General features: G+C 49.2%; 1 protein-coding gene across 1 annotated transcript; it reads left to right on the top strand.

Moving 5' to 3' along the window:
- Positions 1–995: 995 nt before the first annotated feature.
- Positions 996–10,477, top strand: CDK3 (cyclin dependent kinase 3). Its single transcript, XM_042032596.1, has 8 exons — positions 996–1,166; positions 2,072–2,149; positions 2,487–2,607; positions 3,092–3,262; positions 3,682–3,783; positions 4,524–4,727; positions 5,123–7,582; positions 9,368–10,477. The coding sequence occupies exons 1-7, from the start codon at positions 1,039–1,041 to the stop codon at positions 5,246–5,248; spliced, it is 930 nt and encodes a 309-aa protein (XP_041888530.1). The 5' UTR covers positions 996–1,038; the 3' UTR covers positions 5,249–7,582; positions 9,368–10,477.
- Positions 10,478–12,898: the final 2,421 nt, after the last annotated feature.

Consider the following 12,898-nt stretch of genomic DNA (forward strand, 5'->3'; position numbering starts at 1 on the left):
AGCTGAATTAAATCATTGACAAAAGAACAGAACATTGCTAATGTCAGATGAGAATCAAATGTTTGTGCAAGGGAGAGAAGAGTCTCCTGCACTGTAGAAATCCCCAGATCTGGAGTGAGCTGTGCTTGTGGTTTGCAAGGGAATGCAGCCACCTCCAGCCTTTTCTGCTTGCACTCAAAGATTTTGAGCTGCTGGCTCAGCAATGGGCTAAATCAGCCCTTTTTTAGGTCACCTAAAAGTTAGGGTCTTCCCTGTGGACCCACGCAGCTGCAATGTCCATGCCCACCTACCCGTAAGTCCTCCAGATGAAATTCCCTTTGCCTCTGCCTTTCTGGGAGCCACAATACATAAGATTATTTTAATCTTGTCTTCTGTCAGCTATGAAGTCAATGATTAATTCCTCCTCAAGGACATCTCCTGAAAGGCTGACAGAGCAGCACAGCCCACGCTGGGGAGGTTCAAGGGACAATTGCACAAGACAAAATAAAAGGGAAAAAAAAAAGACAAAAAAAAAGACAAAATAAAACCCAGTAAAAAAGACATTTCTGCTGGGTGTTTGCCCTCAGTGTGTCCCAGGGAGCCGTAATTATGAACCCAATTACTCCACTGTGCAGATGGAGCAGGAGAGCTTCCCCTGGCCCTGTGCAGTTCTTGTTGCCCTTCCCCAGGCCCCGAAGTACCTCTTTACATCCATTTTCCTCAATTTTTGCCTGTAGCCAGCACACTGCACAACCTGGGCAAGAGAACAACCAACCCTGGCTAGCTCCTGTTTGGCTCTGTCCACCTGAAGCCCCCCGGCCACCCCAGACCCCACCAGACAGCCCTGTCCACTCCCAGCTGCCCCAGGCAGGTCCCTGAGGTGTCCCTCAAGGCTGAAGGAGCAGCAAGGTGGGACCCAGACCCTGGCAGCACCTCAGAGAACACCTGGGGGGCTCAAACGCTTTCCCCACACTCACCTTTTTGTTTCCCGCTTTTTTTTCTCCCCTCAGAGCACAGTGCCAGCCACCCCCACTGCCATCACCAGGCAGAGGCAGCCCCATGGAGGCCATCCAGGAGTCATTCCAGAAGGTGGAGAAGATTGGAGAGGGCACCTATGGCGTGGTGTACAAGGCTCGCAACAAGCGCACAGGGCAGCTGGTGGCCCTGAAGAAGATCCGCTTGGACGCGTGAGTGGGGCAAAGCCCTGGGCCCACCACGGCGCCAGGCCGGTGCCCAGTGTGGTGCGAGAGGCACAAAAAAGCCTGACATGAGGGGGGATAAAGGTGTCTCTAGGATTAAAATAATCTTATGTATTGTGGCACCCGGAAAGGCAGAGCCAAAGGGAATGTTGTCTGGAGGGCTTGGGGGCTCCGTGTCTCATGGGCATGGCAGCTGCGTGGGTCCACAGGGAAGACTCCAACTTTTAGGTGACCTGAAAAAGGGCTGATTTAACCCATTGCTGAGCCAGCAGCTCAAAATCTTTGAGTGCAAGTGTTTAAGGCCTGACCTGGCACTGCTTGGCCCTGGGTCCATGGCACAGGGCAGGGGGAAGCAGCTGCCGTGTTGTGAGGGAGTGTCTCCCTCAGGGCTGTGCTGTGGGGGCAGAGTCAGCCTCGGCCCTCCAGGGTGGGACAGAGCAGGTAAAAGCTTATTGTTATTCCTCTGGATTGGCCCTGAGCTGTCTGCACAGTGAGGGTGTCTGTGTGGACCGGGAGCCAATATGCTGGGGCTGCACTCCATGGTGGCCCCTCAGGGTGGGGGAGGTGGCTGCCTGAGGGGCAAAGAGCTTTCATTTCCTCCCACCTCCAAAAAGAAAGACCTGGGTATTCAATACATTATTGCTTCTCAGAATGCACCCTCAGGTGCTTCCAAACAAGCTCTGCCCCAAGGCTTGCATGTCTAGGTCATCCTCTCCCTCTCCTTGCCCACAACTTCATTTCCCCGCCTCACCCCAGCACGCCCCAGCCACTGCTCCACCCCAAACTCAAATGCTCCCTTTGGGTGCAGTGGAAGAAGGAAGGGACACAGAGCCCCATTGGGCTGTGGGATCCCCCTGGGTTATGGGGTGCTGTACAGCCCGTCTCTGCCACAGGGAGTCGGAGGGTGTCCCCAGCACTGCGATCCGAGAAATCTCACTGCTGAAGGAGCTGAAGCACCCCAACATAGTCAGGTAAGACCTGGATGAACCCTCCCCACCAGCTCATCCATGAGCTCCTGCTCCAGGAGCAGACAGCAAGAAGTTTTTTCTGTCCTTCCCCAACTGCACAGGCAGGAGCAAAATACACAGGAAAATGCAGGAATCACTTGCACTTCCCTGGCTTTCAGCAATACCTCATGGCTCTGCCACTTCAGCAACACACTGCTGCTGCCCCATACTAGATGCTGCCCTTAAACTGCCCCTCTCTGCACCAAAGGACTAACAGAGCAGAGGCATGTGTGGGAGGAGGGATGTTTGGGTATTTGCAGAGGTCTGGAGCAGATACTGAAGGGAGAGACTTCTTTTCCAGGCTCCTAGATGTCATACACAGCCAGAAGAAGCTCTATATAGTGTTTGAGTATCTGAATCAGGACCTGAAGAAGTACATGGACTCATGCCAAGCTGGAGACCTTCCTTTAAGCTTGGTCAAGGTACAGTGAGAAAGGGTTGCCAACAGGAAGGGCAGACAGCATGTCCCTGCTGCCTTCTGCTGGGCAGAGCCATCTCAGAGCTGCTCAGACTGGGCCCGGAAATGATTCCTCAGCCTCCCAGATCTCAAACATTTCAGCTGGGAAACCCTCATGGCACTATTGCTCAGTAACGCTTATTTCCCAGCCGTTTCCAGGCCCTCCTGCCCATCTTGCTGCAGAACAAAGGTGGGATGTGTTGCTAATTGCCTTTTTAGAGTACTGGGTGGGTGGAAGGGACTGACAGTGCCTGGATTAGTGTCTCTCTGTCCCCACGTGGCACGGCAGCAGTTTGTGTGTATCCCTGAGTAGTGGCCCATAAGCCTGATGCTGCACTGTAGCAAGCGCTTTCTTCCCGTTCAGATCTATAAGTGATCCAAAGTGTGTTGATTCACATGATCCAAAGTGTTTTCATCGTGGCCTTATCTGAAATCTCTTCTCTCCTTAGAACTACCTTTCCCAGCTGCTGCAAGGTGTGAGCTTCTGCCACTCGCACAGGGTCATCCACAGGGATTTGAAGCCACAGAACTTGCTCATTAACGAAGCAGGAGCAATCAAGCTGGCTGATTTTGGACTGGCGAGAGCTTTCGGGGTCCCGCTACGCACATACACTCATGAGGTAGTGTCGAGGCTCCCTCAGTAGGGTACACAATCCAGAGTGGGTGAACAGCAGCAGCAGCAGCAGCAGAAGTTGGTCATCCATAACAGGCACAGCCTGTGTTGTGCTCTTAACCTCACCTGCAGCCTAAGGGATTACCTCATGTCCCCACAAGGTGTGCTGGCTGGCTCTACCTGAGCCTGGCTGCCAGCTGAGCTCCCACCTTCTCTGCACAGGGTACATTTATTTGTTCCAGAGGGTGTTGTTGAAGAATGTTCTGGTAATCCTAACCTTGCTGGCACTAAAGTGTCTGTAAATTCAGCAAGGCCTTAGCATGCTTGATTTGTACAGTCACTGCATTACAGCTGAGAAGGGAGGGTATCACGCCTCTGGTTTCATCCAGGGAACCAGACACAGCCTGTTTGTTGGTTCCTTTCCAGGTGGTGACTCTGTGGTACCGAGCCCCTGAGATACTGCTGGGATGCAGATACTACTCAACCCCTGTGGATATCTGGAGCATCGGCTGCATCTTTGCAGAAATGGTAGGATGGGTTTAAATCATCTCTTTCATGAGCCAGAGGAGGCAGCTGCAGTGGGAAGGAGGGATGAGATACAGAACATCTGGGATACTGTGTTCCCACCCTGTCCTGAGGTGTGCTTTGTGGAAAGTCCACCCCAAGGGTTAGCTGGTTCTTATCTCAGAGGGAAATCTACCACCCTCAGGGGCCTGGCAGAAGGCTGCAGTTCCAAGTACATGGGAACACCATGGCTCTCCTTGCAGAAGGGGTAACTTCAGCCTTATTGTGGCAGCATTTTGATCCTGGGAGGAGATGACTCTCTTCCAGATGTCCCCATGGTGGGCTGCAGAGAACTAGCACTCTCATGGCATGGCAAAGTAGATCTCCTAGGGGTCCATGCTCCTCTTGGAAGAGCTCTGGTTAGCCCTCCATTATAATAGCACTTCCTCATTCCCAAAGTCCCAGAGCAGGCAGGAGGGAGCTAGCCAAGAGTGGGTGTGAGGAAACTGGAGACAAAGAGAAATCAGGGATTGGCAGAAAGAGGACAGCCCCAAGGTGGTGTGGATCCATGGAGAGGAGCTGGAGACAAGCAGTCAGACACCTGTGATGTTCCCAACCACTGCCTGGCAGAATCACTGCATTGTGACTGCCCTGGTCCGTGCAGTTGTTTGCACATGCTGGGACAGAAGGTTGCTTGCAGCAGGAAATAGAGCACACACAGGTGATGGAAAGGTGAGACCTGGCTTTTTCTTTTCTTCTCCCAGATGACCAGGAAGGCCCTTTTTCCAGGGGACTGTGAGATCGATCAGCTCTTCCAGATCTTTCGCATCCTGGGTACTCCCACCGAGGTGACCTGGCCTGGTGTGACCCAGCTCCCTGACTACAAGGGCAGCTTTCCCCGGTGGCCAAGGAAGGACATGAAGGACATTGTTCCCAACTTAGATCGAGATGGGAGAGACTTACTGATGGTGAGTGAGGGCTCAGAACAAGGCCTGGGGATAGACAGGATGTTTTCAAACTGGGCAAGGAATAGGGATATTTGAGATTGAATTACCTGGAAGTGTGTTAGCTGACCTGGGTTGAATGCCCACCTCTGCCATTGCAGAAGAACTGAAAAATGGAATAGGGCTCAGTCCTACTCTGAAGAAGGACTGTCATTGCAGGTTCCTCCAGGAACCACTGCATTGGGAGTCAAGAAACTCTTCTAACATAATCCCCAGATTAAGTTCAGTTGTGGGTGACTCCTGAAGCCCAGAGAAGGAAAAAGTCAAGACCAACATCTGCAACTGCATCCAGCTGCATGCAGGTGCAATCAATCACCCAATTTTAAAATCCTAAATCTGCTGGGTTTTTCTCTTGGCAGCAATTGCTCCTGTATGATCCCAGCAAGCGCATCTCAGCCAAAGCAGCCCTCAACCACCAGTACTTCCTCTGCAGAAACTCTGGGAGCCCTGAACAGCAATCTGTGCTGAGGAGAGACTGCAGATGAGAGGCCATAGCTGTCCCCAAGCTCTTGTACCTCCAGGTAGCACTGCAGATCTGGTCTGGGGCACTTAGCAGGGGCCTGGCTGGAATCCAGGGTCTTGCTTTTCCTGAGGAGCCTGGGAGGGGACATTCTTGGCATTTAGAGACTTTCAGTCTGTTGCTGGGGGAAAGTTTGGGTTACAGACCGGAGACCTGTTTCGAAGAGGTCATGTGCAAAAGGTGGGGGTTATTTATAAATTAATTATAAATATATATATATAAATATTTAATATATATAATAAATTAATATATATATAAATATTTATATATATATAAATATAAAATAAATTAACAGCATAAACCACTGAAATGTAGAGAAGAGAGCATCTCTCAGAGGTTTGTCCTTGCATTAGTGAGCTAAGGTGACACACAGTGATTTCTGTCTCCAGCACTGGAGCATCCTCAGCTCTGTTGGGCAGCTGCTGGCACCAGGGAAGGGGGGCACTTCTCTCTCAGCCTTTTGCTGCTGTTTATCAGCCAGGCTTCTCAGCACTAGACAAGCTGTTTAGTCTGAGCTGTTTAACAGAGCTGACATCCTGCTCTTTCACAAGCTGAAGAGCACTATCAGTGTCTCAGTTTGTGCCTTAGCTGGGACCAAGAAGCCAAAAGATCTGGTTAGCATAAAGCAGATCCAGTTAGGATAAAGCACTTGCTGCATATGACTGCAAACAGGGAGCAGCTAAACCACTGGCTTTCATCATTCCCGATGTAATGCTGTTTCCTTTGTTTTATTGTCTCGGAAATGTTTTTGCTCTTCAAATGTTTGCGGGATTGTCTCTGACTCTGGGTGTGGTTTTGACAATTTCTTTTTCTTCAGTATAAAATAAATACTTGTAATTCGTTCAGAAACCTTGGTGTTCGTTTTTTGGCACAGCCCATCAGGCTGGTTACACAGAACAGGTCCTTTTTTTCAGAGAGCCCTCCCTTCCTCATCTCCTGCACTCTTTCTTTTATCCTTTCCAGCCCAAATCCTTAGCAGGTGCAGAGATGTGCTCTCAGTCCTGTTGTGGAACTGATACTGAAAGGGTTAATCCAATTTCTACTGTGTCTGTGTACTCTTAGCAAAGAAACAGGGTATGCAGGAGCTGCTTTCTCATCAAGGACAGAAGGAAGATAAGGGGAAGACATCTGCCTTAGGAATGCAGCTACAGCCAAAAAAAGATTGCAGAAAAAAACTGAACCCAGGAACGTGAGGAAGGTTTTATGGTAATGAACAATGATAACAGACAGCGGTGACTGTATGTGAGGAACGCACTTGTAGGGAATAGTGTGCACACCAGGTGGAGCTTATCCCCCGTGCACCAGGCCTGTGATAACTTCTTCTGAATGCTACATTGGTGTTAAGGAGTTTTATTTTACGCGCTTTTCGGTGAATTTCGGTGACAGTTATTGGCCACCCAGATGGGAGCTCACCTCTGAGCCCTGACGGATCTGCAGTTGACAGATCTCCAGCCGGCACCGAGGGGTTCCCGGGGACAACCTCGGCCTCAGACCGTCAGGGGCTCAAGGCAAGATCCCTGGGGTGAGTAAAGGCATCATTTAAATTGTTTATCTTGGGGTTATTGACGAGGGGTACAAATCCCCTCACAGTTACTGGTGAGGGGGTTGAATCATCCAACAGGGTTCACGTCCCTGGGGAAGCTCACTGTCTGGGGGTTCCGGTCCCTCAGGACTACGGGGTTTGAGTTCCCTCCGAGGGGTTCCCCTGGGTCGAGAAACTTAAAGCACTGTTGCAGCTGACCAAGGAGACTAAAAACAAGCTCGTAACACGGGAACTAAATCATTGCTATACCTGCTTTTGTGGTGGAGTTTGGTTAGATACCCTGAATTCTTTTTGGTCTTTGGGAGTGTGTGAGTGGGTTGTGTGTTGATTTGAGTTTGCCAGCCTGTAAAATCAACACTGGGACGCCTGTGATATAAAGCTCGTTTGCTGAAAGAGTGTTGGAACTTAACTCTCTGTTGGGGTTTCGATTATTGATTTGTTTTCTGTGTGCGCGGCCGAAATCGCATTGGTGGACGCGCAGCGCCCTCTCGTGTCAGTGGGAGCGGGCGGGCAGGCGGGGGCACCCCCGGTTACAGCTCAGCTGCTCCCCCGCCGCCGTCTTGGCTCCGGGGAGAGGAAGAGGAGAGAGAAGAAGAGACGGAGGAGAGAAGAGAAAAGAGACCAACTGCTGTGACTCGCAGCACAGCAGGCCGGCCCCGGCCCGGCAGGTTCTCGCCTGCTCCAGCGCCAGCCGCCTGGGCAGCGTCACCCCCCTGCTGCAGCCCAGAAGCAGCCGCAGGGACTCCCCGCGCCCAGGTAATCGTTGTATTCGCTTTCCAGCCGTTGTTATATACTTGTATTATTGAGTATGGGGGTGGTCTGTTCTAAAGCTAGAGTGGGAAATGATATCCCGAATTCTCCATTGAAATGTATATTGAACCACTGGGAAAAGATGAGAGGAGACTCACTACTTAAATCCTAACTAATCCAATATTTTGGCCAGTCTATAAACTGGACAATGAGGCAAAGTGGCCGGAGAAAGGCACCTTAGATTATCACACCCTGCTACAGCTGAGGTTGTTTTGTAGAAGAGAGGAGAAGTGGAATGAGATGCCTTACGTAGGTCTGTTCTTTTCTTTAAGAAACCATCTGGAATTGCAAAGGGGGTGCCTACCCACCCTGTCAAACTCTCTCATGTTAGCTTTTGGAAAAGAAGGGGAAAAGGATAGGACATTGAAGCGATTTTTTTCCTCTTGTAGTATTGGGCACCACTGTTTGAAATGCCAAAGCTGATGGGAGGAGGATGATGTAGAAATGATGGAGGTACCAGACTCAGGAGATATGGGAATAGAGAATCTGCGTGTGCCTGATAAGGGGGAAGCACAAGGAGCGGATGAGCAGTCAGCTGGGAGGCAAGAGTTAATTTCAAGTCCAGTGATGGGGAGAACCCAGGGTGAGCAGGAGGTGAGAAAGCAGGAGGGGGATAAGCAGGAGGCGACAGCTCAGCTCTGGCCAGGGGTGGGATCTCACAGCCTGATAGTGATGAAGGTCCCTTTCTCCCCAGTCAATCTTGAGGCATGGGTGAGACTGGCAGGGCCCTACAGAGAAGATCCAGAGAGAGTATTTAGAGTGTTTGAAACCATTCTCAAGGCCCAGAACCCAGATTGGGGGATTATACAAGTTCTGTTAGATACTCTGTTAGACTCTACAGAAAGAGAGATGGTACTCAGGACTGCTAGGAAGGAGGTGGACAGGACAGGTACAGCAGGTGCATTACCAGGAACTGTGGAAGAGCATTTTCCCTCGCAGGACGCCCATTGGGACCCTAACACAAAGGAGGAGAGGGTTTCTCTGGGACAGCATCAACAGTGGATATTATCTGGCTTTAGACATGCAATGCCAAAGGCAACCAATTGGTCTAAACTTTATGAGGTGAAACAAGAACTGCATGAGACTCCGACTGCATTTGTAGAACATCTAAGGGTAACTGCCAGGAGATACCCTAATATTGATCCAGAAAAGCCAGGGGAAGCTGTACAGTTGGCTTCCATTTTCATAGGGAACTCAGCACCAGATATTAGAAAGAAGTTACAAAAGCTGGAGGGAGCAGATTCTTGTGACCTAGGAAAACTCTTACAAGTGGCCTGGATAGCTTTTAATAATACAGGACAAAAGGAAGAAAACAAAATCCGGGAGAGAGAAAAGGAGAAGGAGCAGAAAGAAAAGAGACGGGAAATGGAATGGGAGAAGAGAAAAAAGAAACGGGAAATGGAAGGGGAGGAGAGAGAAAAGAAACGGGAAATGGAAAGGGAGGAGAGAGAAAAGAAACGGGAAATGGAAAGAAAGGAGAAAGATGTAGGGATGCAATGCTAAGTGTAGCTCTGCAGAGGGCGCTACTTAACGGGAGAACGGAGAGGGGCTCTGCGCACGGAGAGCTGCGGCTGAATCCGTGCGGCTGCTGTAGAGGGCCTGGGCACTGGAAACGGGAACGTCCCAAGAACCTGAAAGGGCCGAAGGTAACAGAAACCCTTGAATGAACTAAAAAGGTTTGTCATTCTCTCAAAACCTCTTACCCTAAACACCCCAGTTCGCTCATTTCAGCCCGGGGATCACATACACATCCAGACCTGGAAATCTGAGCCACTTCAGGAGCAGTGGAAAGGACCTGGTTCTGCTGACTACAAGAACAGCTGTGAAAGTAAAAGGAACTAACTCCTGGATACATTGCACCTGAATTCAGAGGACTCCTGACACCGGACCCTTGCAGCTGAAAAGACATCTGTAAATGAGCAGTGAAATGTATGGACTAATTATGGGAATTAGGTGGAAGTGTTGAAGAAAATTTAATATTGACTTTAATCCAAGGGTTTGGTAAGATGCACAATTTGTCCAGCATTACAGCCTGCCTCTTTGTCCCTAATTCAGCAGGGGAACCTATTTCTTGGGGAATTATCCCTATATATCTGTCAATGGTGATTCAGTATGGTAATCTGACGTTGCAAACCAGAATGGCCTTAGCTCTATTGCTGGGCAAAGAACAAGGGGGTTGTGGGTATTTAAAATTGGACAGAGAACATAGTTGTGTACACATCCCAAATGTAACAGAAGATCTCCAAAGACCACAAAATGTGGCCAGTTGCTGAGAATAGCAATGCTATCCTGAAACTAATTGGTTCAATGAAATTCTTCAAGGAATAGGGTGATGGTCCCTGAAAGGAAGGCTGGCTGGAATACTGGAAACCATCGTAACTGTGATTGTAGTTGTTATAATTATCAGCATTGCTACTGATTGTGTTTGCAAAATGGTCAGTCAATCTTGCGGGAATATAGGTGACTATAGATAGAAATTGAGTTGGAACTTACCAAATGGCCTTAAGGAATTTGAGATGTTTCAAAGGGGGGAAATGACACCAAAAGGGTTAATCGAGTTTCTGCTGTGTGTTTGTACTTTTAGCAAAGAAAAAGGCTACGCAGGAGCTGCTTTCTCAGCAAGGACATACTGAATTCCTAAAACATCTGGCTTAGGAATGCACCTACAGCCAAAACAAGGCTGTAAAAAAAGCTGAACCTGGGAGCATGGGGATGGTTTAATGGTAATGGGCACTTATAATATGCATGTGGTGACTGTATATAAGCAATGCACTTGTAGTGAATCGTGCACACATTAGGTGGAGCTTATCCTGTAATAAATGATGCCCCTTCTTAATACTACATTGGTTTTAAGGAGTTTTATTTTACTCAGTTTTCAGTGAATTTCAGTGACACAACAAGGGGCTGATGGTTCTGCAGTCCAGTGATGTCTCAGTGTGGGGTTGCTTTCCCTTAGAAGTTCCAACACACTATTTCAGAGTTATGTTCTACTTATTTAAATACTCAAAAGACAGATCTAATTTATGGAAGCCAAACTTCTGCACTCCTGTTTTTCATGCATGTGCACACATGCTCTCCTAGTAACAGCACTCCCAAAAAACCAATTTCAGCACAACCTGACAGCTGTGCTCCTTCATCTCATGGCCTCTGTGTGGTGACAGCCAGCTTGGAGGCACACATTTGTGGATGAATCCATGGAAACATGGATGAATTCTGCTGTGGGAATCATTTCCCTGCCTTTGCATACATGTTGTAAAGTCAACGTTCTGCTGTTTGCTCTATGCAAACAATGCTCATGTTTTACCAGACAAACTGTTTGCAGAAGAGGTAAAGGAGGAGGGAGGGGACTCCTTGTATAGGTTCCATGCGAAGGTTTATTCATGAAGGGACTAGGGACAAAGAGCCAAAAATAAGCCAGCATCCAGGGATTTTATAGTGGGGGTAAGTAAGGTGGGGATAAGGGACAAGCCAATGAAATAGAGGGATTGAATCTGAGGGGTTGAATCTGAGGGAACCAGTGGGAACAACACATAGGCGGGACCAAGGGAAGCAACCAATGGGATGTCGAGGAGGACAGAACTTTCTAGAACTAATACATGGTTAACTAGGGGAAATAGATATTTACAACTTCATACATAAAACAGGAAGGGAAAAACATCGATCAATCAACTTGAAATACACAAATTACTGAACCGGGGGGTTCACCCTAACTGCAGAGTGAGTTGTTAAACATTGGTGCCTAACCACCACACTGTAGATTCTGGAGGTTCCTCTGGGGTCAGGGTGGCTGCAGCCATTTGCACTGCCACATGGCACCATCACCTTGTGCTTGGGAAGGGAGGAAAAGTTCTAGCTGGCTTTTTCTGAGCAACTCACAACCCTGCCAGACAGCCAGGCTTTGGGGAAAGCCTCATGTCTGAGTGGTGCTTCATATGGACACATCAGGACATGACCTGAGCTACTTTGTGCAGGTAAGGGCCACTTGGTAAAAAACAAAAGGATTTTAGTGAGTGTTTTGCAGACTTGACTAAACTGCTCAGCCACGCCATCATCTCTTAACAACTTCACCCAACCCCAGGTAAATCCCTCCTGCCACAGTTAGGGAGCACTTTGTCCAAACTGATTAACTGCCTGCCTAATCACCAGGACTCCAAATCTCATAGTTACAGAGCATTCCCCCAAACCATTAATTACCCCACAGAGCAGGGTGAGGAAGGCTGGCAGCAAACTCACCTGCTGGGCTGGGCTGGGCTGAGCTGCAGCAAAGGCAGCAGCTCTGTTTCTGATGGATCCTACTGCTTTCAGCCAGCCAAGGGAAGCAAAGCCAAGGCACAGCAAGGCTGCTCCCAGCAGCTTTGAAGAGCTGGAACCCGAGGATTCCTGGGTTGCACTGGGACAGGATCCTCACCTGGCCATGCTCCAGTGCTTCAGGGGTTGTTGGGCAGAGTTTGTCTCCTGGTCCATGACTGCCCAGCTCCAGCCCTTGCTGCTGGCCCAGACCAGCAGTGCCAGCAGTGTTCTACCAAAGGAAGCAGGCTGGGAATAGATGTTTCAGGGTGTGTGCAATGGTTTTCCCTACTGTAAACCAAAAAATTGCCCAGCATTGATCATGGCAGCTGAGATGGCCACGAACAGCAGCCATAGGCCTGACAATCACCAGAGTCCCTGCAGAGCCTGGGACAGAGCCTGGGCAGATCTCAGACTGGAAGCTTGGTGTTAGAGATTATTAATGCTGGGGACTACCTACCAGCAGGAGGATAGTGCGAGCTGAGTGTGCTGAGCCTGCCAGAGTGCAAACAGTTTCTTCCTGGAGCCCAGACTTCAAATTCCAGCTAGGCTATATGGAAATAGAGGTTATGCTGCTGCTCTGGTGGGTGAAGGTGGGGGAGAAAACCTCTACTCTCATGGATTATTTTGGGTATGTTGGAGTTCCTGAATAGCATCATCTAAAAGAGCCTTTGGGAGAGGGAAAGGAGCAGCTGGTATCAATAGAAAGTAATTTTCTCATCCCATAAATCCAGGGGATGCTCTGCAATAGGGTAGATACTAGGGAGGAATATTTGGGATGTGAGACTTGCTTGTGTCAGGAAGGACTGAGCAGTGGAAGTTACACAGAAGAATAACTTCCTTTTAGTTCACCTAAAAATAGCAAGTGCAGGTTTTCCAGTACTTTTGGGTGGGACTGCACCCCTTTGGCGTTCAAGTCCCTCTTTTAGAGGTGTCCAAATGACCAGGAAGCAAAGTCCCGTTGGTTTTCAGTTT

This window comes from Corvus kubaryi, unplaced genomic scaffold (genome assembly GCF_017639235.1).
Source record: "Corvus kubaryi isolate FWS band 111438036 unplaced genomic scaffold, C.kubaryi_AGA036_p1.0 37353, whole genome shotgun sequence".
Taxonomy (NCBI): Eukaryota; Metazoa; Chordata; class Aves; order Passeriformes; family Corvidae; genus Corvus; species Corvus kubaryi.

Excerpts from the sequence above, each read along its gene's own strand:
- CDK3 (XM_042032596.1), top strand. The coding sequence starts at position 1,039 with ATGGAGGCCATCCAGGAGTCATTCCAGAAGGTGGAGAAGATTGGAGAG. Across the intron at positions 3,263-3,681 it reads TACGCACATACACTCATGAG|GTGGTGACTCTGTGGTACCG; the intron begins GTAGTGTCGAGG and ends GTTCCTTTCCAG. Across the intron at positions 3,784-4,523 it reads GCTGCATCTTTGCAGAAATG|ATGACCAGGAAGGCCCTTTT; the intron begins GTAGGATGGGTT and ends TTCTTCTCCCAG.